Raw genomic sequence first — 22,979 nt, 5'->3', positions numbered from 1 at the left:
TATTGCTTTCATAGAAGGACCTAGAATGTGGCTAGGTTAAAATTGAACACAACTAAAACTTCGTAAGAAACGGCAAAATGGCATAGCAGAGGGAGGTAACAAACAGAAAATACCGACCAGGAAAAGGGAGGGGAGAAAAATAAAATAAAATTAATTCACGGGGAAAATAAGGAAGAAGAATAAGGAGGAGAAAGCAGGACCCTTGGAGAGGACGTCTTTAATTTCTCAGTAATTCAGATGCTGCAAGTCAATAGTGGTAAGTGTGTCTGTAAAAAAGTCAAAACTGTCAGCAGAAATATCTACGGGACTGTCCAGAGATCCTGGCAAACTGGGGGAAACTGCATCTGAAAGCTGTAGGCAGGAATCTGTGGAGAAAACGTTAAAGTCCTGTAAAGAAGGGACATCTAGGGCCTCAGGACTGTCATTGTTCAGGCCAGCTGCACAGTTCTGGGCCATTGTTGAGAGGCAGTTTTGAACAGTGGGTGACTGATGTTGAAAATGTTTCAGATTTTTCTCATTGCTCGTTAAAGGCGAAACGGGGAAAGTTTGGGACTCGCCATTGTGCGCATTCTGCGCCTGCTGCTGGGAGAGGGCATTCTGCTGGAAAGCGTAGCCTTCCCGCTCCAAGAGAGCGCCGGAGACGTTGCTGAGGGCTTGCTCGAAGAGGGATTTCTCCTCCTCCTCCTCCTCCGCCGCTTTCTCGGGGTCCTCTAGGCTCTTAAATTTCCCCTCGCTGTTTTGGTTCTCCTTGCACTGGGTCTGTCTCTTGTGCTTCATCCTCCTGTTCTGGAACCAGACTTTAACTTGTCTCTCAGTCAGATCCAGCAAGGCTGCAATCTCAACCCTCCTTGGTCTACAGAGATACTTGTTGAAATGAAATTCTTTCTCTAGCTCCAAAAGCTGGGTGTTGGTGTAAGCCGTCCTCAGCCGCCTAGATCCACCGCTACTGCTATCGGGGATTTCAAGGGGGTCTGTTAAAAAAAAAAAAATACAAAAAAAAAAAAGAAAAAGAAAAACACCACCACCACACGCACCCCAAGGCACCACCGCCAGAACAGCAAAAGCAAAAGCACAGGCACGCACACACAAAACAGATAAATGCACGGATTGAATTTCAGCACCCGAGCACATCGCATCCCGGGGGGGCCGGGGGGGGTCCTCTGTCTGCACGTATGTGTCTATATCTATATGTCCATATAGCATAAAACAGCAACTGCAACAAAATGGCCGCCTTTGGATGCAGTAAACCCATTGTGTTGCACTGCTGAGCGCCCGGTGCTGCGCGCCCCTCGGCCACCTCCGCAAAATTACTGCCTCCAGCTCCCCAACCTCCCCACACCAGAGCAAACTTTATATTAGCCATACCGCAATTTATAATTAATGCATCAGCTGCTTAGCTGAGCGGGAGCAATCTATCACTCTTCATTACTGTCAAATATCCTAACTCTAGGACGGCGAGACAAGAGAGGTCAGCTCCAACTCAAATAAATCATCCCGCATTAAGCAAGTTTGGGGAAAGTTTGGGTTTCCAGAGAGCCCGGCCAGCTCCGTCCTCCCCGCCCGCCCGCCCCTCCGCCTCGTCCCCCCGCCTCGTCCCCCCGCGAAGCCGGGGGGATGCGGGGAGCCAAAAAAGCGGCCCGGCGGGGCCGGCGGCGAGTCTTTGGACTGACCTTTGTGGCTGAGGCAGGCAGGTCCAGCGGCTGAGGCGGAGGCCGAGGCGGGCGGCAGCGCGGATCGCTTGGACGCCTTTTTCTCTTTCATCCAGGGGTACTCCGGGGGCGGCGGGGCGCCGGCGGGGCCCGGGCTGCCGCTGCGGCCGCGGGGGCTCGCCTTGGGGCGACCGCCGCCGCTGTGGCGAGGGTGGCTGCCGGGGTTCAGGCTGGGGATGGTCTGCTCGAAAGGAGGAGGAATCAGTGTCGAGTGTGAAAGCGTCGAGTTCTTGATTGATGAACTTTGAAATGTATCACCGACAGGGGGAAAAGATGTCAGGCACTCAGCAAGCGATGGCTGGCTATTGATAAAACCGATCTCTCGCTCAAATGCGAAATTCATGGCCTTCAACTGGCAGCCCCCGCGGAGAAAAAGTTCCCTCGGATTCAGGGGGCTCGGGGGGGGGAAGGCCCAGGAAAAAGGAGAGAGAGGAGAAAAAAATATAGCATAGAAGATCGCTGGTGGGGTGTTTTTTTTCTAATTCACTGATTACAGCCGTATGGGGACCGTGCTACTATTAAACTATTGAATTCATGGAGACAAGGTTGAAATTGGACCGAATTGGCTGTCACATGATTGCCTCTGCCCAATGACAATTTGGGCTTTAATCAAAAGAAGCCACTGTCTGTTTGATTGATCCAAAAAAGTCGGGAAGGAACGCCTCATTGGGGGCCAGAAAGGCTTTATTTACACTTTTTTTAAAGAGGGAAATGATATCTCCAGTATCTATCCCCTTGGCGTCCTAATCTGAAATGATCGGGGGTGGGGGGGAGGGTGCGTGTGCGTGGATATGTTTGTGTGAGAGGCTGCGAGTGTGTGTGCGTGTGCGTGTGTGTGTGTGTGTGCGAGAGCGTGTGTGTGGCTGCTTGTCCTGCAGCCTGCTGCCTCCCTCGCCTCCGCCCGCACACTCTTCTCTCATTGTTTGGGACTGTCAGGAAAACGCTTTGCACCTCACAAATCATTTAAGCACCTCAATCTGACGCCTTGAGTCATTAACAAAGTAATCCATTAATCTTCAAAGTTTTGACACCGCCAGGCCCCCGCATAAGAAGTTGCACCCAGGCAGGAGTCTGAAGCAGAGGGTCTTGATTTTTTCCTAGGAATAGCACTTCCTCCAAAACTAGTTTCTCCTTCCCGACTCAGCCTCGATGGGCTCCTTTTTCTTTCTTTCTTTTTTTTTTCCTTGTTTGTTTTTTTTTTTTTTTTTTTTTTTTTTTTTTCTTTTTTTTTTTCCTTTTTTTTTTCCTTTCATTTTCCCCCTTTTTTTTTTTCTTTTTTGTTTTTTTTTTTCCTTTTTTTGCTGGCTATCGGGTGTACAGTACGACGAACAATTGGCCGCCGGTGCCGAGCCATTGTTTAACAGGATCTTCCTCAGCAACCTTGCTTCTAGGGGAAGAGTCACATAGGCAGCAGCCCTTGTGCTTCATGACTTCCCTCTCCAGTTGGCTTCCCGGGATTGGACCGTAAAACATAACCCTAGGAGTACCTCTCTGGGCGAGCCAAATCGCGAGGCTGCAAACGCGTCTGGCTGTTGGCTCTTTAAAAAAAAACCCAAATCCTGTGCCTTAGCTTGCAAACGATACTCCCGTCTGCTGGCATAATTTGCTTAATAACCGTAGTAGGCTGGGTCTGGTGAGTATTTTCGATTACCAGGAAATATATGGGCTGGTAGCGGGTTTGTTTTCACGGGGCCAGGCAGAGCGAAAATGCTGCGGGGCTATGACTTGAGAGACGGCACTCGCCTCCGACGCTTGGCTCTCGCCGCCGCCGCCGCCTCCAGTCGCCCCTGCTAGGTCGAGGCAAGTCCCGAATTTGGATGCTTTGGGCACAATTTTCCAACCAGGCTGAGGCGAGAGGGAGAGCGATGACAATGATGGCCACAATCACCAGCCTGATGAATCCTACGGTCGCAGCCGCCCTGGGCCGCCCGGCCGGGGCTGGTGCCTTCCCGCGGAGCCCGGGGTGCCCGGCGGGGTGGGGTGCTCCGGGGGGCCGGGGGGGAAGGCGCTTCCCAGCCGTTCTCCGCGTCCTCCAGGAGCCAGGGACCATCGCCAGCGCGATGCGGTGCCGTCTCGCTTTATTTTCGGAGTTGCCAAAAAGGGGTCGGCAAGCGTCTTCGTAATTAAAAAAAAAAAAAAAAAAAGAAGAAAAAGAAGGAAGGGGAAAAAACAAAAAAACAAAAAAAAGAAAACAAGACCCCAAGCCCTCAGCGGATCAGTCTGCCTCCAGACTGCACGAAGTGCATTTAAAAAATCGGTTTTAAGTTAATGCACCCACAAGATGCAGCATATCTGCGAAGGCATTGGAGAGAGGGGGAGGGGAGGGGCCGGGAGGCTTTAAATGGGCTTTTTGGTGGTTGCTTGTTTAAATAAAATATAGAACGAGACTTGTCATTTAATCCCTCAAAAGGGATGCCTTACAAATATCGATGCTGTTGGAAAATGCAAGGGGTTTAATTTTCTTGCTTTTAGTCCAAACAAAGCTCTGGTGGTGTCTGCGCGCGATCAATCTTGGCCGCCAAAAGGTTTGACAGCTACTGGCCCTTAAGAACACATTTAAAGCTTCTTGCTCTTTCTAAGATCAAATGTGGCCGAGAAAAGAGGCAGAGCAAGAAACGCAAGTAAACAAGGAAAAAAGCTGCTTTTAAAATATGCTGGCAGAGGACTGGGCTGCTTGTGGGAAAAGTCCGGTTTTATTTTGCTTCTCAGTGCCTACCTTGGGGTCGGGCTTTTCTTTTTCTTTTCTTTAATTTTTTTTTCCCCCCCTCTGGAAAATATTGGGATTAACAGCAGGATGACAAATAATAGAGAGAGAGGTTTGGACTTTAACCAGGCTTTGTGAGTAAAACCTGTGTGGGTGTCTCTATTCTGCACATTTGTTTCTTGTGGTCAGTCTAATACAAAAACCACCTGGAACAAAACCTTTGGAGAGGGGACGCGAAATTCTTGGGCAAATCAATTACTTCTGCCTCCAGAGGGATCTTTTGGTCGGGCGAATCTTAAATGCAAAAATACGAATTCTGATTTGCAACCTACAGGCTCCCAAGAAGGGCTCGAGCACGGTTTCTGGAAAGAAGGGGGCAAAATCGCCTGTATTTTCCTTTCTTCGGAGCGGGAGGGGGGTGAAACGCCAAATTCCTTCTCTTTGCACATTTTCCTAAATGCAATCCGTGGTGCTAAAGGAGCCACACAGTAAGAATCACCGGCTGGACCGTTACCTTTTGTTGTATCTAACCTAACCGAGCCGAGGGGTGGGGGGCCGGCTCGCATTTTATACGGGCGCTCATTTGAAACCAGCCGTGTCTGGCAATGTTGCGAAAATGCTTCCTTCGCCTACAAAATAATAATCAGTCGTTGGTCTGCATTGGGTAATAACCAGGTTTCAATGAAAAATATCGGACTACATAACCTTTCCTTCCACGGTTACATATCTATATATACAATAAACAGCACGGTATAAATATATTTGCAATCCCTTTCTTTGACTGAGCATGCTTTATCTATTTATGCAGAAAAGCTCTATATAGATTCATGGATGCATGACAATGTTTCAGCACCAGGCAAGGATGGTTCTGGGAACAAGATAAAGCCCAAAGATTAATAATATTTCAGCATGAGACCAAAATGGCGACATTTTTTTCTGTGCTCTAAAAGATACAGATGGTGAACAGCGTGCGTTATTATCTACACAGCATAGGAATATGTCTTTATAAACGTGCAGGGGTATATTTTACCTAGTCTGTTAAGGTCCATTTTGATTTATCTTTCAAGTTTCAATCTAAAAATTACGGACATTTCGCCTGAAAGGAAGAAAAATCGGATTTAAGTCCACGCTTGCGGGTTTCTGCCTTCCAGCTCGAGCCGATTCGGACTGGAGACCCCCACGGGTGCCCGTTTGGGGCTGGGACAGTCGCCCTTCTGCAGTACCGTGTGCCCCCCCAACACACACACACACACACACACATCCACACACCCTCCCCGGGAAGACAGGGAACACAGGGCTCCCCTCCCCCACAGCTTCAGGCTGCGGTGGGGAGGGAAGGCGGCTCAGCAAAAATGAAACAACCCCAAAATAAAATAAAAAATAATAATTAAAAAAAAAAGGGACGAAGGAAAAAGAAAAAAGGAAGAAAGAAAAAAGAGAAAAGATAAAATCCGCTTCTTTAAGGAAAAGGGAAAAAACAGCGGCGGGTGGAAGGGGCCGCGTCCGGAGGCAGCAGTGCTCGGCACCCACCCCCCAGCCGCGTTTGGGGTTCGGCGGGGGCCCTGCTCCACCGCCCTTGCTCCCAAGCGCTGGCGGGGCTCGGCAGCCGCCCGGCGCCCGGCGCCCTCCTTCCCCAGCGGGCGAGCCCGGGGACCAGGCGGCCCCGCCGCGCCCGCACCCAGCGGAGCTTTATCCTCAGCTCTGCTCCCATGTGCTTCACACACACACTCGTGCACACCCCCCCACACACACACACCCCCCCACACACACACACACCGCGGCTGGCCCGCCCGGGAGGCAGGGGACGCTCCCCGCGCTGCTCCGCCGCCGGTCCCCCCCTCCGCGCCCGGCGGACACCGCGCAGCGGGCGCGGAAGGAGGCGGCCGCCGCCGCGGGCCCTGAAACCCCGCTGGAAAACCAAAAAAAAAAAAAAAAAACAAACCCACAACAGGAAAAAGAAAAAAGCAATCCCTCTCCCTGCCTATGAAATGCTGAAAAGGCGTCGCGGGGCCCTTCGGGTGGGCGAGCGGATCCTCGTGTGAGTTTACAGACGAGTTTCCCAACTCCCCACGTCATGAAGGGCTCTCCCTTCCCTTGCGCTGCGAAGAACGTGTTCTTAACTCTTTATTATTCAGAATAAAAACTTTATTTTTTTTTTTTTTCAGAACGTGAGCAGCAAGGAATGTATAACTTTCAAAACAAATCTAGCCTTTTCAGCTTCACACGCTTTCTGCCTAGCTGGATGTTACAAGCATAAAGTATTCAAACCGTCATCTTTTTTCCCAGATTTTATTGCATCGTCATCATCATCATTATCACCATTTTTAATAAAAGGAGTTATAGTTTCCTTTCAAATGATATTTCTTACGCGTGCCGATATGCCATCTAACATATGGCCAGGTAAATACTTCCTGAATATTCAGGGTACAGGTTTTTTATATATATATAAATATGAACAAATGGGGATAAATAAAATTTTAAACACTTAGATTATTCAATGTTTGCAAAAAAAAAAAAAATAAATAAATCTGAATGTTCACCAGCATACACACATTGAAAGACTTACACGTATTAATAATTGTCCAGGGAGTCCCTGTCCAAGCGCTTTTGATGTCTTTCTCGCTATTTAAAAGAAGTGCAATAAAAAAAATTGCTTCCCCGTGGGATCAATCATGTACGAACAAATTCACATTTAAGAATTCCTTTTATAGAAAATTTGTTCATATACCCTGTTTTGATAAAAGTGTAGAAGGTAAAGTATAAAGCCTCTGCATACTCCCAAAGTGAGACACAAGGCTACAGTTCAAGAAGATAAATATCCACTAGTGAAACTATAGAGCAATTCAAGCAACAAATATTGCTACGTCACATAAACTAGAAAACGCTTTTACCAAAGGAAACAAAACAAACCAAAACGAACAAAAGAAACAAGAAGGGGAGGGCACATGGGGAGGGGGGGAGGAGAGAGAGAAGGGAAGGGGTGAGTACTTTCCAAAAGTTGGGGGCTTGGTGTTCCACTTAGTGACTCCTGTCTCTTACAGATGGGTGAGTTTGGGCGCTTCCTGAATTCTTCCCTGAGAAGGATGGTGAGCGGTAAGGTCTGTGTATGTTGGGTGTGGATCACAAGGTCCATGGTGGTGATTGTTGGCCATTGGCCCAGGCCCGCTGTAGTCCATGTTGGCAGAGGGAGGATGAGGGAGATGAGTTAGACCAAAGATGGAAGGCCCAGAATTGGTCATGGTCTCCACGTAGTTGCCCCCTACATAGACGGGGCTTCCCTGTATATGTGGATTCCCATAACCGTTGCCTTGAAGAGGATGAGTATCGTATTCAGGTGTCACAGCTGCCGTCCCCGTGTATCTCTTTTGAGGAGGTGGGCAATTATTAAGAGGAGCGGTATACGATGCAGGGATGCCATAGGTGTTTTGATGAGGCTTGTTAAATGGCGGAGGCGACTGGGGCTCATAGGGGACACTGTTTACTAAAGAATGCATAGAGTTTAGATATCCCCCAGCAGCTGGAGGGACAGGGCTTCTGCTTGGGGACTGTCCTCCTGAAGAGGTCATCATGCCCTTGCCCTTTTGATCCTTTTTGTATTTCATTCTGCGGTTCTGAAACCAGATTTTGATCTGTCTTTCTGTGAGATTGAGCAAATTAGCCATCTCTACCCTTCGTGGCCTGCAAAGGTACCTATTGAAGTGGAACTCCTTTTCCAGTTCTACCAGCTGGGCACTTGTGTAAGCTGTACGGGCTCGCTTAGAGGAGGCTTGCCCGGGAGGGCTTTTATCACCAGCACAACTCTCACCTATGTAAATCACACAAAGAACACAATCAGCATGGCGAACCCGGACACAGCAACCAGAGACAGCGACCAACAGCACCAGCACCTGGAGAGTCCAGCTCTTGGACGTGAGATGGATGCCCGCCTGTGCAACGAGTACTCCCCCATGTCACGAGCTCAGTCGTGCCAAGCTGCAAGCCTCAGTAGACTTCCTTCACCTCATTAGTGTCACTATATGACTATACTTGCTTCCTTTAAGAATGACAGCATACAACATATCTTGAGCTTTGCATAAAGGAGTAAGAAAGGTTCAGGGAAACACAGTGGGGTTTAGAAACTCTGAAGGTGAACCTATGGCTCTGCTAGCATAGTGGGATCAGGGTCTTCAAGACCTAGCTGTTCTCCATTGCTGTAAAGACCTACAGCCCTCTTTTTCTGAAAACCCTGATATATCCACATCAGCTACAGATGCCTCAAAGTTAGGTATCCACCATATAACGTTATAACATATAAGCATAGAATTGACAATATAGTGTTTCTATCACGTCTAGCATATAGCATAAACATCTGGTAGTGACTGGGAAGTATACTGTACATAAGAAGAACGCACGGTGGCTAGGCTTGCATATAGGCATACAGACATTTAAATGTTACTGGTTTTTAATAAAATAAATATATGATATGGAAGGCTGTAAACAGCCATGTTACCAGGGATTTAAAAAGTAGAGTGGCAAAGAGATTTGGTAAAGTTTTGGACTCTATTACCAAGGCACATTTCAGAGAAAAAGAGGAAGAGGTTAATATCAGCCCAACTCCTGGGCACTGGAGCTAGCACTGGTGTTATCGATTTGGGTTTCCTTGAGTAATAAAAGCATTAATATACACTTCCATCCCTCACATAGTATTTTATGGGCTGAAGTTTATGGCACTCCAGAATGATTTTTGTTTACCAGGCTTGTAACTTTGCCAATCAACTTGTTAAAATAGGAAGAGGTTCTGACTGCATGCAGGGCATTGATCCTGCCTGCACGTGATTATGAGCTATTTTATTCCTGTTACACTTCAGCAGAGATAGGTCACTGTCTTATTAATCTAACAGCACTGTGCCAACAAAGTACTCGGGACAGGCCCCTGGCTCAAGGCCCGCGCTGTTCCGCACTGACATGATTTACTGGAGGGGGATTACCTAGGAAATGTGATAGATGCAGGAGGGCACAAGTGGTTTAGCCACCGGGAAAAAAAATCACTTTGGACCCATACTGCAAGGCTGGGAAAGTTTTGCAGGGGGTGGTTTGTTCACTGAGCTCCCCTTGCGAGTGGTGGCACTCCCTTTCCAAAAACCCAATGGGGCCGACTCAGAGAGGAAAAAAGCCCCCTCCCTCCCCTCCCCGAAGCGGAGGTGGGCAGGGCTGCCCTCCTCCCCGCGGATGCGTGGCCAGCCCAGAGGTACCCAGGGAGAGGGGGGAGCATGTTTCATACCTGAACTGGAACTGCTGTTTTTCTGCTTAGTGTTTTGCCGAGACTCTTTCATCCACGGGAATATCTGTTTGGACATGGTGGGCGAGTTAAGAGCCGGGCTCTTGTTGGGGTTGGCTGGGGCAGGGTTGCTGCTGGCATTTTGAGATGGTGAGGCGGAGGACGGAGGTGGAGGTTGTGCCTGCTGGGCCGGAGGCGGCTGCGGTGGGGCCTGCGGGTCGGCGAGGCCGGGGGGCTGGAGGGGCTGGCTGGGGAGGGTCCTCATGCAACTCTCACTGATGTCATTGGCCTTGTGGTGGGACACGGAGCTGCCGGGGGACTGGAGGGAGCACGCGGGGCGGTGGTACTCAGTTTCCACAAGTGATGAAGATGGAGGATATTGCTGCTGACTCGCATTATAAGTGAAACCATTTGCTCCTTGGTAGGGGTAGGCACCATAGATTGCAGAGCTGTCGTAGTAGGTCGCTTTTTGCATTTCGTTGTTTCCCAATATTTATTTCGCAAACTGACAGGGTCTTGACACCCTTGGAGAATAACATTGGCACCCCTCTGTCACGTGGCGCTCTTCCTCCAATGGCCTCTCCGGGCAGACCTGGGGTGTGGGGAGAGCAGAGCAGGGTGAAGAAATGGTACAAATCCATCTTACTTTCAATAGCTAAGTGACATGAAAGCCATAAAAGAAAAAGTGGTCAGCAATATTTAGCAGCATGACTTGGCCTCAGGCGCAGAGCATTTCGATATAAAAGCTGCCTGGATTTACTGGCAGCTACAAATATGCGTTTTGCTGCACCGGGATAGGCGCTTTCTAGGTTTTTTTCTTTCTTTCTTCTTAAGAAACAGAGCAGGGCACCACACGGCGAGGGGGTTGATCGTTTATCACCGAGACGCTGTTTTAATACCAGCCTCTGAGATAAGGGTGATCGAGGAATCGGTAATGCAAAGGGGTTGGGCTGTTCCTTCACTCCGGCTCTAGGATCAAACCCTCTCCTGTAACCGGCGTCGTTTTATTTTTAGCCTTTCCCTCCAGGTTACGGCTCTCCATCCAACTTCAAAGAAATACATGAGATTGTTCCTGTCTACGTGTGGCAGGGGGCAGGAGCGGGGTGGAAAGGTTCCTTAGCCGGGGATATTTACACACCCCGGTCCCAAGTGACGGATTTTGGCTTGTCTATGAAGTGCTCGATAGGAAAATAAACAAAGCCAGCGCCTTCTCCCCTCCATGCTCGCACACCACCCCGAGCCACCCCGGCCAGGCGCCCCGGCAGCAGCACGCTCTGCCCGGGCGAACCCCGGACGCCCCACGCAGCCCTGCTTCCCACCCGCGAGTGGGTCTGGAGCCTCAGCTGCACCCGGCGCCATGCGAAGCCCCTCCAGCGAGGCCCGCAGGGGCAAGTCGGGCGCTTTGGCCGTCGTTGGTTTGTTATTTTCAGCAGCTATTTTCAAGACACGAACTTTTTGTGGAATCAGCCAGATCCTACCTGTTAAAACATGATGGATTGGGGGAAAAAAACACACCAGGAACCTGAAAAACCAGCGTTCATCTCCATGACCACGGCTTGAACTTTCCTTCCAACTTAGCGATAATAGGTTCTGTCTTGGAAACTGCTATGTAATTTGATGTATGAGGGTCACTTCGCTAGGGAGAGGGTGGACACAAACCCAGAGAATGCTTCTCCTGCCCGGGCGAATCCCTTTCTCCCCCCCTTCCCCTCTTTTTGTCCCCCGTCCTTCTTTCCTTCTGGGATATTTTTTTTTTTCCTCTCAGATCAAAGACTACTGGTTACCTGCCTGAAAATAACCAGTTAAAGAATCGCCTGCGTTAACGAGTGAGAAGACCTGTTCGTAATCTCCGACCTAGGAGCTCTTTCCACAGGCACTCACATTGTTCTCAGAAATTAAAGTGTGTTCCTCACTGTCCCCCTACCCCCTTGCTGACAAACAGCCACGGCTTTTTGGATCAGAAGAGCTCTCGTTTCTTTTGCCACTTTCCCTGTACTTAAGCAGCTGGATATTTCCCCCCCCAAACATCTAACGAGGACAAATGCTTAGGGGCGAAAAGCCTTACACAACACATGCACCAAACGAGCTCTATTCTACGCCTTTCAAGTTATACAAGTTCTTAGAAAACAGTATTCCCTTTGTTAGATCGTAACAAAATGAAGGTAACACACCTACAGCAGGGCGGCCACCCTGTTATTGCACTAATCAAGCTCTTTGGATGTTATTAAGGTAATAAGCCGATGGAGATCTGAGGCGCGCACACAATTTCCAGCCCCTCGCCTCTCCTTCCTGATGCTATCGAGGCCTGGTGTGATTTTTCTCAATTCCTTTGAAAGAGAGAATAGAGACACCACTACCAAAGGAGCAAGAGGAAATAGTGAACCAGCGGTGATTTTTACAAAGGCACCCGCCTTTCATGATCGCGACATCAAATATTTCGCCTTCCCCTGGCCGCTTGGAAGTCCGCTGGCGCAGGCAGGACGGGCAGGGCTGAGCGGGGATGCGGAGCTGAGCGGGGATGCGGAGCCCGCCGCTCCCGCAGCCGCCTGCCCGCAGACAATAGGCAACTTTACTCGGAAGGCAAAATATTATTGAAGCTTCGGCCGCCTGCCAGCAAGGGAAAAAAAAAAAACAAACACCAAACCAAACCAAACCAAAACAAAAAACAACAACAACAAAAAATCACCTCCCGCCTTTGGTTTCGCTAAGTTAATCACTTCCTACAAAGTTATAGAGAAGCGGGGGTAACCTGAGGAGCGCCCGGCCGTTCCTGGCGAAAGCGGGAATAGCGGGATTAAGAGCGACAGCGATCACGATAATAACAGTGCCTTAACGGGGCGGGGGGGGGGACACACAAAGTTTGCCACCCCAGCCGGTGCCTGGGATGGGAAGAGCTCTCCTCTACCCCTCGGAGACAAAAGGCCAGGTCTCAAAAACACAGTTGGGCCCCCAATTTTTCCAGTGCCCATTTAATCGGCTCCATCTCCATTTGTGCAATACACCTCTCTGCCCTTTACCAACTTCTCTCCCCCCACCCAGACAGCCCGGAGACAGCAGATGAAAGCTGCTTGGAGGAGGCAAGTCCCCCCCGTTTCCCCCACTCCCCACTTCGGCTCTCTCCTTCCCTCCGCCTCCCCCCGTCCCCAGCACACCAGATCTTTGCCCTTTAACTCCCAGCCGAGCCCCAAACTCTGACTCTAGGACGAAAAACCAGGCAGCCCCCCTGAAAGATTTCCTGAAAGATAAAGACAACGTTGAGAGAAGGGGGGGGGGGGGCGGGGGGGGGGGAGAGAGGAGAGAGAGCTGCCTGAACACGAAGTGTAAGGGTATCAGTCACTGCCTGGAAGGAAGCCCCAGCTTGTGAACTCTTCTTGAACCGACATTTAAGTCTACGGTCATAAATCACTGGGACATAAACTCCGCCATTCACGACTGATAGCAGCGTATTTGTGGCCTGCTTACCTTAACTTCTGACGACTGAGGCGGAAGCCAGCATGCTCGCTCTCTCTCTCTCTCTCTCTTTTTTTTTTTTTGGAGGCGACACAAGCCAGGGAGCAGGGGCTGTCTGCCCCCCAGCCCCGTCCCTGCGGCCTCGGGGTGGGCACCGGCTCAGCTCCTCCGCACCCGGCGACCCCCGGCCGGGAGGGGCGAGCCCTGCCCCGCACGGGATGGGGACGGTTGCTCCCGACACCCGCCTCCCCCGTTCCCCTCCCGCTTCAGGCTGCCCACCCTGCCCCGACCCGGTCCCCCCGGCGTGCCGGGCTCCCCCTGCGCGGGGCACGGAGGACGGGGATGTTTCCCAGGGCTGCTCTGGGAAGGGAAGGAGAGAGAGAGGAAAGGAGAAAGGGGGGTGGGGGGAGTGGAAGGGGGGGGGAGAAGGAAAAAAACAAAAAAAAAAAGGAAGGAAGAAAGAAAGGCGGCCGCCTGGGGAAGCCTGGGGCAGGGTGGGGGCTGGGGAGGGAGCGGAGGAGCGCGGCAGTGAAGGAGTGCGGCCCCCCCGCACCCGGGCGTCACCAAAGTCCAGGAAAATTATGCTAATGAAGACAAACGGCGCTCACAAAGGGTCGCTCTCACCGGCCTCCGGGGGTGCTGCTGGGGGGGCTTGGGTTTGTCCCTCTTACCGGTGGGCTTGGGGGGCGGCTGCGGAATAGCCCCTCTGCCGCTCCCCGCCGCCGCACCCCGCAAAGCCCCGGCTGGGTCCCGGGGAGGGGAGCAAAGCCCGGAGAGCCGGGGCTGGGTCCGGAGAGCCAACCGAAGCCCACCAGGATCCCCGCTCTGGGCAATGCTTTCAGAGCCACGCTGGAAATCATTAGAGTTACTAATTATTAACTCATGCATGCATGAGCGCACACACATACACAGATGTACACACAGGCACACACCACCACCACCCCCCGATCCCCAAATATCCCCAGCGCCCGGGACGGGCACGGAGGGGCTCACGCACACAGACATGTGCTGCACAGGCGGGTCGGGGTGCCCGCAGCCCCCCGTGGGGACGCGTGGACGCGGGCCCGGCCCCGCACAGCTCGCCTTCGCCTCCCGCTCCTCGGCAGCGCTGGGGAAGGCGCTCGCCTCTTTCTCCAGCGGCCCGGGTTTTGGGGGGGGTGGTGTCCCCCCGCTTCCCCTGCAACAGAAACACGGCAGCGACCGTGCAAACGAGAACTTAAATAAAGTTACAGCCCCTGCCCCTCTGGCAGACGGTGGCTGGACCATGGGCTCCGTGCATTAAGCGGAGGCTCCGAATAATGCCTAGGTGTAAATTTGACGTTACTTCGTTAATTAAGGCATTAAAAATATAAGTAGTCCGTTTAAAGCACGAGGGAGCCCGGCGTCATCTTAAAGCACAAACAAAGCGAGGGGGAAGCGAGAAATAAAAAGCACTATAAGGCTGGGGTGGCCTCTTACGCATACCAATGGTTTTTGTCATTTATGGCTATGCAAGATTTATGACTTCATGCACCAAAGCTGTAAACAGAGCACTAAAACAGAAAACACTTGCTCCTTATGGCATAAGTGAGAAGGCACCACATGAAAGGGGAAGCGGGCAGCGTAGGAGGAGAGGAGAGGCAAAAATCCCGCGTATGCGTTTTGCTTCAAACAATCCCTTGAATGTTGCATCGGAAGGAAAAAAAAAAAAAAAAGTCTTTTTAGTCAATAATCAACCCCACACTTTCTTCTGAAACTGCTGATCTGCCATTCGCCCTCTTGCCCGACCAGCGCTGCGCCCCGACGGAGCCCCCCGGACTGGAGAGGAGGATTTGGCAAGGGGAGAGAGAGCCGGGGACTGCAGAAACCTGCGGACGCCGGGGAGCCTGCCGGCTTGGGGAGCCCTGCCGAAAGCCTGGCCCATCTTTTCCTAGGAGCGCGTTCAAAGTTTGGAGCGATCTCCAGCGGGATATTCTGACTACGTGTCTGTATTTAAGAGCGGGGACGGGGAGGGGGGGAGGGGGGCTTTTTAAAACTGAAGGGATTTGCAAGGGACTTTAATCGTGAGAACCGAAGTGGTTCATAGGAATACTCAAGTGTTTCCTCCATTCGTCGTACTGCCTGCAAAGAGTATTTTGCGAGATTTCGCCTATTAGTCCCCTTTCCCCACGCCCCCTCTCTCCCCAAAGAGGTCATTTTAAACATGAGAAGACGATTATTTTTTTTAATGTCTCCTACGATGTCGGGATAAGTGTCCCAACGCACAGATCCCTGCTGCTTTTATCTGCCTTTCCCTCCCAGAGGCCGAATATTTTCTTTCTGCTCCATTCCGCCGAGAGCGATAGGGCTCAGCTCGGGGAGGGACCGGCAGCGTTTGGGGCTGATTCCCGGGTCAGAAATGAGCTTTTCTTCCTTTTCCCGAAGGGTCCCACTCTGCGGGACTCGCCCCCCCCCCCCCCCCCTTTTCATGGAATTACACTTAGTTTCCGAATAAAATAATGCCTGTGAAGCGTTTTGTCCTTGGATGCTCCGAAACGGAGGCGGGCAGCACCATAATTCAAGGATGATTTGGGGGCATCTCTTAGGGACGAAATAGGAAGGCGGGGAGCTGCTGGAGAAGGGGACCAATTCTGGAAGTGGTGCCTGTCCAAGTCGTTAGAGAGTTAGGAGGGGATATTAGCTGCCTTAGAGAAGGACTGGACTATCGAAGCAAGCCGTGGTTAATTTGAATTACTGTTTATATTCTCTAACACCGAAGAATGGCAAGGGACTCTTTGCTATTTGCTCAGCAGACTGAGGTTATTTACACAACTCGCCGAAATCCCCCTCTCCTCCAAAACTCTTCTTGCTTTCTTTTGCTCTAGAGCAGGACTGTATTATTTATGAGTGTTTTAACTGGGTCAATATGCATCCGAACTGGGTCATAAATCAGAGGAAACGCTGCCAAGTAATTGAGCTGCAATTAAAGCTTGCACTTTATTTTTGAGGCGCGTTTTGGCCCATTTCAAAATACGGCAAAGCCAACCTTGGCTTTTAGACACACAGCTGGGAGCGAAACAGCTCTCCTCCCCTCGCCGGAGAGAGAGAGACGGCGGGTCTAAGAAAGGACAACGTGCTTCAGTATGGCGAGAAGGGGAAATAGCATTTCTTTGGGTCAGTTCTGCTCTTAAAGAGCAGGAAAGCGAGAAACCAGCGCCAAGCTCTCTGCCCTGCAGGTCTCTGCAGAACGGCCGCGAATAGCTCCGAGTGGAAATAACCTTCTTTTTGGTTTGTTTTCAGCGGAGTTTTTATCACCGTTCGCTTTTCTTCCTCTCTCCCTCTCTTTCCGACCCCTCAGAAGATGAGTAATTACAAGCACCCGGTAACCGGGCACGAAATGGTACAGCAGGAACAGGCGAGAGGCGCGGGGCGAACTGGAGGAAAGCGAGCCCCGGCGCCCCGACCTTTCCCAAAGCCGGGAGACACCGGGGAAATGTCGTTTTAGATAGCATTTTGCCCTCCTTGGATAGCCAAGGAATCTTTCATTGCCATTTCATTTCAAGTGCATTCTTTATATATAGCTACGCACACATATTTATAAGTATATGCAAATACTTACATATTTATACGTACGGATATATCTATATTTGTGCAAGCGACGGTACGGATATGAATTTAGGACTAGTATATGTTCTCCTAGAAGACAGTTTCCACTCCTCCCCTTTTTACTCTCGCTTTCCAGATCCCCATTCAGAGAGACAGAAAAAAAACCCGCATTTCCAAGGCTGATTTATTGTTAGAAGCCACGGCTGGCTCTTGGTTCAGCTCCTTCTCACCGCGGAGAAATAAAGAGGAGCCCCTTGGCTCGTTTGGGAAGGGGAAGCTTTGCCACAGAGCTGGGCGCCCATGCAGCCCTCCGCGCACGGTAAACAAAGTGCCACTAAAGCATCATAAATAAAATGGCAGCACGATCGCGTACTCATCGATTTACGGAGCGGCAGCGGCCGAACAAACACCCATAAAACAACAACAACCGCCGCCGCCGCCGCACACCCGAGCACGACCCCGACAGAGGAGCATCCCTCCACCCCCCCGCATCGTTTTCTCCGACTTCCCCAAATACATAAATAAATAAACACACACAAATAAAATAAAATAATAAAATAAGATTAAGGGCGGGGGGGGGGGGGAAATCCAAACACGACAATAAAAGAGGCTTCCCATCTCTAGCCGATCATAAATAATGATAAGATGGCAATGGAGGGGCTGGAGCTGAGGCAGCTGGCCATCAACAGCAGTGTGGGATCTCTATGGAGAAAAATAAATAAAGAAGCAAACTCTCCCTGCTCTGCTCGCTGCGAGGGGAGAGTTGAATATTTACCGCAGCAAATTGAAACAAAGGGGGAAGCAGCCTGGCTCCGGGTGCACACACACCCGCACGCACACACACGCACTCCCTCCAGCCTCTGCTACTGACCTTTGCCTCGAACAGCAATAACTCACCACATAAATGAACAATCAACGGAAATACCTTAAAATAAAATCCATCCTTTCTAACGAAGCATTTCGTCCTCTCGGCTCGACAATAACCTTTCCATAAGGAACGAAAGCTGTCAGCGAAATGGCCAGCTCTTGCGGGGACGGTGATGGGGGCAGGAGGAAAAAAAAAAAATAATAGAAAGCAGTGCTTGCTCTGAACAGAAACTGGAAAAGCGTAATCGCAGACGGAGCCAGACCGGGTCTCCACTCGAAATGCCACAATAATGCGCTGTATTATGTGCTCACGTGGTCATACGTCAACTTAAATCCTTTTATTTGAAATAGGGAATCATTGAAGGAACAGGGTTTCTTAGCGCGAGCCTTTGCTTTTTAAAGCCTTAACCCAATGTGTTAAAGAAGAGTTTTAAGGGAGGGAAAAAAAAAAATCCAAGAGATGCAGATGACTGGGGGGGGGGGGGGGGAGAAGATTGGTTTGATTCTTTTTCCTCCCACACCAATATTTCTTTACGCAAAGCCCATTGGAAGGTAAGAGGAATTCTTCTTATAATAAGGGATTACGCTGCACTTTGACACTTAGCCTAATTAACCGGCATTTGCTCCCCAGGCCCGCCACTCCGCTCCACTCGCACGTCCTCTGCAACCCCCGAAGAAAGCCCAAATCTTAATACGATTATTTCCAGCCCCCTTCTAAATGGGACGATTACCAGCCTTCCTCCCACCCCCAGCCCTCTACCCTGCCATTGTACAGGGCTTGCTCAACTCCCACACGCTACATCAGGGCTCCTGTAGAAACTAAAAAGACCTATAATTACCTGACAAAGGCAAAAAAGAGTCTCTTCTAAGAGGCTAGTTGATTTTTGTCCTTGTAACACACTATGAAGAATACACCTTCCTTCACTGGCGTGGCTCTGAATTTTGCAAAACCTTTTGGGACCTTGCTGTTAAACCTGTGCTTACGCATTTCCTATACAGCTAGTTTGAGTGATGCACAAAATTATAGGTTTCTAACGACGAAAAAAAAAAAAATTGGGGAGGGGGAGCTCTCTGCCTAAGGAGAAAAAAAAAAAAAAAAAAGAAAAAAAGAACAGAGCGAAGTCGTATGCGGCCCCCGAGCCAGGCAGCTTCGCCTGTGTGCGAGCACACCACATCTCCCCTGTGAGATTGTTTAGCTTGTGCTATTGACACAATAAGCTAAACAAGCAAAAGAAACCCTCAACTCACATAACTTTTCTGGAAGGAGTCAAAGAAAATCAGACAGTTCACGCTTTTAACGTGTTCCTGGTCCAGTTCTGTGACTCCAGCATTTTGCATCACCATGTATATACCCTTGCCTAAATCTTTCCACCATCCCCCATGAGCTCGGAGAAAACTTTCGGCTAACTGCACATCCCCTCTTACTGTTTCACCTGCACTTAACTGAACGGAATGGAAGGAGATTTGGGTTTAAAGGTGATTTTTAGCGTTATGGGCAAGCTTTATACACTCTCGCTTGGATTGTAGAAGTGGGCCACCGGAATTCAAACCCCTCGGTAACAGTGCGTAGTAGCGGACATTGCAGCAAAGTCAGCGTGAGATTACAACAGAGGAAGAATTCGCAATTTTTCGTAGGGAAGTGACTAAGCTGGTAGCAGGGTATACGTATATTATCCCTCACTAAGAACTGGAATAAAAGCTCTATACCTTTGAAAAAGAGAGAGCATTAGCCACACAGGACATGCTCAAGTCTGTAACCATCAGCACGACTGGTAACTCCACAGCCCTCGTACTCAACCTAAACCCAGGCTGATATTTACTCGAGACGGATTCACGGCTCTTTTAAATACGGTGCGTTTAGATCCCATCAAAGAAACACCCAGAGAAGTTCTTCTGCAACAATGAAACTGAAATTAATGGGGAATGGAGCAGATGTTGAAAAAAGCAGAGCAAGTCTTTCTTGGGGCTGTTGTAAAAAGTTATCGACTGCTTTGCGTCAAAAGCAGAAAGATGGCTTTAGAAGTTACAGTCCTGAGCAAACAGAAACTACAAAAGCAATAAATCACAATCATAAGTCAGCTTAAATGCCTTAACGCTAGCTATGGCTATTGGTTTCAAAACCCTGTTTCTATGAACATCTTTATTAGTATTAATGGGCAAGTTAATGCTAAAACTACTGTTTAACAATTAACTTCGTGTATGTCGTGGGGAAACTGATTAATTCTTAAGAAAAGTAACTTCTTGACGTGTGAATACCTTCCACAGGGTGTGCTTGGGGAGGGCGGAAGGGGGAGTCTGCCTAACTTTATGCTGTCCTAGATCGCAGCTGAAAATTATGCCCTTCCGCCGATTTTGGAGAAAGCTTTCTTTGCTCTACTATCGCGATTACGACTTTTCAGATAGAAAGATCTTGCGAGTGGCAGACGCTCGGTTTCCCCCGCCACCCCATATATCGCTTTGTTCCTGTTCCGGGACATTCAACGTTGTGGTTTATTACCTCGATGATTTGGAGACCCGAAACACGGTTTCTAGCAGAAAAACGTGGAGCTTATCAGTAGGTCTGCTACTGATTTTTCTGTGCTTTGTACACATGGCTTGGAGCTGAGCTGAAATTCCAGGCTCAGTAACAACAAACAGATCTGGGTTCATAATGTGCCTTCATTAAGAGAGACCCTTTGTGCCAGCTCTGGCATTAATAGCCACTCTTGGCACTAATGCTATTTAAGGTTACCTTCGATATAATTAGATTTAGGATTTTTACTGTCTTTCAAGTTCACTTTTACGCCAGTTGTTAAGAGGTAAGCCTATCGCTCCCATGTGGAGGCGAAATGGGAATCACCGTACGATGTAAGTATTTATTTTCTCGCTTCCTCGGAAGATTGGATATCTGCTGGGACAGAGCTGTTTACCTACATCGGTGCGTCTGATAAAGTTGGTCTTTGATCACTTCCAAGCAGATAAAAAGAATAGAGCTATCGACTGTGCCCTTGTGGGAGAAGTTGTGCTCAGAGTCGGACGAGTCTGCGAGTGTTGGGTCCCTTTAGGAATCCCAGACATCTCTGCCCGCAATGCTGTGGGTACATGCCACCGGAGGAAGGTTCCCTCGTACCGTATTTTCGCTTTGAATCCCCTAACGTAAGCGTGAATAGGCATTCGCAGCGCCTTTCACCGTAGTTAAGATTTAAGCAGCCCATTAAGCCAACACAAAGAGCCCTTGTAGTCCTCTAATTTATGGCCGCTTTTAAAAGGTAGTAAAGTACACTAATTGTACATCAGCGTTCAAAAATAAGCAGGTAAATCTAGCAGGAATTTCAGCTAATTCTATGTAATCCTCCCCTCCCGGCGGCCGGCGTAAGGAAATGGTCACTATGAAAAGCATTACATTTCTCCTGTCAAAGGACCAAGCGCATCAAGGACTCCACCAACTCTGAACCACCGAACACCGACCTCCGCCCGGTGCAAAGCAGGCCAGGAGAGACAAATACCCGAAACTTATCTGCCAGCCATTTCGGTGCGATGCACTCAGGCAAAAAAAAAAAAAAAAAAAAAAAAAAAAAAAAATTAAAAATCAGGTTTTCGAACATCCCCACACGCCCTCCGCCTTTGCAGGACTGGCTTGGGGAACTCCTCGAGGAGGAGGCACACAGCCACGCCGCGATAAGCCGTTCCACACCGGCATGGCCCCAGCGCGCTCTCCCGCGCCTTGCGCCTTTGATTTGGGAAGGAGCTAGGAATGGACAAAGAAATTCTCAACCTCTTTCGCTCTTCAGATGACTTTGCATCCTTCCTGTCCCCCATGCCTTTATAAGGATGGCGATCACTCAGGTCCCGTACACTTCTTTGTCTGCCCAGACACGCGCATTCACCACGCACGGAAGATGAATAGAGCCAATCCAGAAAAAAATTCCGCCTAGGTTAAATATTTATCACAACAACAACAACAAAATCTCATTCCAGCAGGCTTGCTCTGCATGCAGGTACTAGGCAAATGGCTTTCTTACAGCTGCGATCGGTGCAAAAGCAGCCCGGGCGCTCCCCGGCTCTTACCTCCTCCAGCTGCGCGGAGTTGGGCTGAAGCGCTCCCGGCTTCCACCGCCCCAGCCCAGCGGCTCTTTTTCGGGGCTCCCTGTAAACAAGGGACAAACAGTGCCTTACCGGGGAGTGCAGGGGGAGGTATTTTGCTCCTTCATAGGCAATACATGGTTTGCCGGGTGCGCTGGGAGAGCCCCGGAGCGGGGCGGGCAGGGATGGAGCGGGCGCGGGCTCCCGGCGCGGAGCGTGGGTTCCCACCCGGGTGAAAAGCGCGGGGAGCTGAGAAATAAAAGTGTGCGGTTGTTGGTTGTTTCTTTTTTTTTTTTTTTTTTTTTTTTTTTTTTTTTTTTTTTTTTCCCGTACACAGCTATGCCTTCTGTCTCCAAGTGTTTGGAAATATTGTCATTCCAAACTCTTGTTACATGAATGTCTGCTTTATTTTCCTCTGGGAAACCTTTGTTTAGGATCATTTAATCAAGAACAGACATTAAACACAAGTCGTGGTGTTCATCTCTGCTGAATAAAACGCGGGAAGGGTTCCAGTTTAAACGCGGGGCATATTGTGGTTGGGCTTTTATTCAAACGGTTAGCCGGGGCCCGATCCTGCCACCGCTAGCGCAATAAGGGACCAACAATTGACCTCACTGAAGCGGGATCGGGCCCAAAGCTTGCTTTTTTTTTTTTTTAAAAAAAAAAAAAACCACACTGGAAGCCACTGAAGGAGGGCAAAAACTGGACGGCTTCTCTTCCCCTAAAATAAACAATGTTGCACAATCCAAAAAGACAATAGATTATTCGCATGCCACTTACTGAATCACGTTTACATATGAATTTGTCAGATATAATAATGTACCCCCCGTATTCATTCTCGCTAATAAAAGCCATCTAACGCATCTTAAAATTGTCAGTAAATGTAAATGCTAATAATTAAATAACACAGTTCTTGCGGAAGGATGTCATCTGAGCCTTGGAAATATTAAGTCTGTCTTGGGAGAACTTTTCGAGCAGAGACTTTGCTTTGCTAATTTAGTAGTTCCATAATTACGCTAATAATTTTAAATTTGGTGTTGAACTCCAGCCTACATAAAATCATGCAATAATAGCCTACTAAGCTGTTTATTGCCGTCTCATAAATTTGAGAGCGCTGACTGCTAAAATCTACTGGCAAACACAAAAGAAAATGGAAAGTTCAATCTGCGATGGCAGAGCCCGGGCGCTGCTGCCTGGGGTTATTCTTAGCTCTACCTTTCCCTGCGCTCGGCTCCAGCACAGGGGGAAACCCCTGGCATTTTAGGCTCAAACTCATACCTTAGCCGTTTTGATCCCTAATCAATAGTCATGTTACAAACGGCAATAATCATCGATCACGCTGTGTCGTGACTGGGTCGCCCCACTC

The 22,979-nt window shown here is 49.5% G+C and overlaps 2 protein-coding genes across 11 annotated transcripts in view; both read right to left on the bottom strand.

Moving 5' to 3' along the window:
* Positions 1-11: 11 nt before the first annotated feature.
* HOXA2 (homeobox A2) lies at positions 12-2,729 on the bottom strand. Its single transcript, XM_087753363.1, has 2 exons — positions 1,671-2,729; positions 12-971 (listed from the first exon to the last, which is right to left on the bottom strand). The coding sequence occupies exons 1-2, from the start codon at positions 2,050-2,052 to the stop codon at positions 226-228; spliced, it is 1,128 nt and encodes a 375-aa protein (XP_087609489.1). The 5' UTR covers positions 2,053-2,729; the 3' UTR covers positions 12-225.
* Positions 2,730-6,643: 3,914 nt separating this feature from the next.
* HOXA3 (homeobox A3) overlaps positions 6,644-22,979 on the bottom strand; it is a 46,947-nt gene continuing 30,611 nt past the window's right edge. For 3 of the 10 annotated variants that reach the window (XM_087772512.1, XM_087772527.1, XM_087772553.1), the window contains 3 exons: positions 21,599-21,677; positions 9,674-10,262; positions 6,644-8,218 (listed from right to left, as the gene is read on the bottom strand). In XM_087772512.1, coding sequence (XP_087628638.1) covers positions 7,449-8,218; positions 9,674-10,145 — 1,242 coding nt within the window. In that variant the 5' untranslated portion in view covers positions 10,146-10,262; positions 21,599-21,677 and the 3' untranslated portion in view covers positions 6,644-7,448. Of the gene's footprint in view, positions 8,219-9,673; positions 10,263-11,841; positions 11,918-13,132; positions 13,464-17,609; positions 17,820-21,598; positions 21,678-21,706; positions 21,834-22,979 lie in introns of those variants that run through there. The other 7 variants (XM_087772517.1, XM_087772535.1, XM_087772572.1 and 4 more) reach the window with 5 other exon arrangements.

The sequence above is a fragment of the Nipponia nippon genome, unplaced genomic scaffold (genome assembly GCF_047370975.1).
Source record: "Nipponia nippon isolate SJK-2023a ecotype South Korea unplaced genomic scaffold, ASM4737097v1 scaffold_1, whole genome shotgun sequence".
In the NCBI taxonomy this organism is placed as follows: Eukaryota; Metazoa; Chordata; class Aves; order Pelecaniformes; family Threskiornithidae; genus Nipponia; species Nipponia nippon.
Note: the sequence above shows the minus strand (reverse complement) of the source record. Positions and strands in the feature narration are given on the sequence as shown.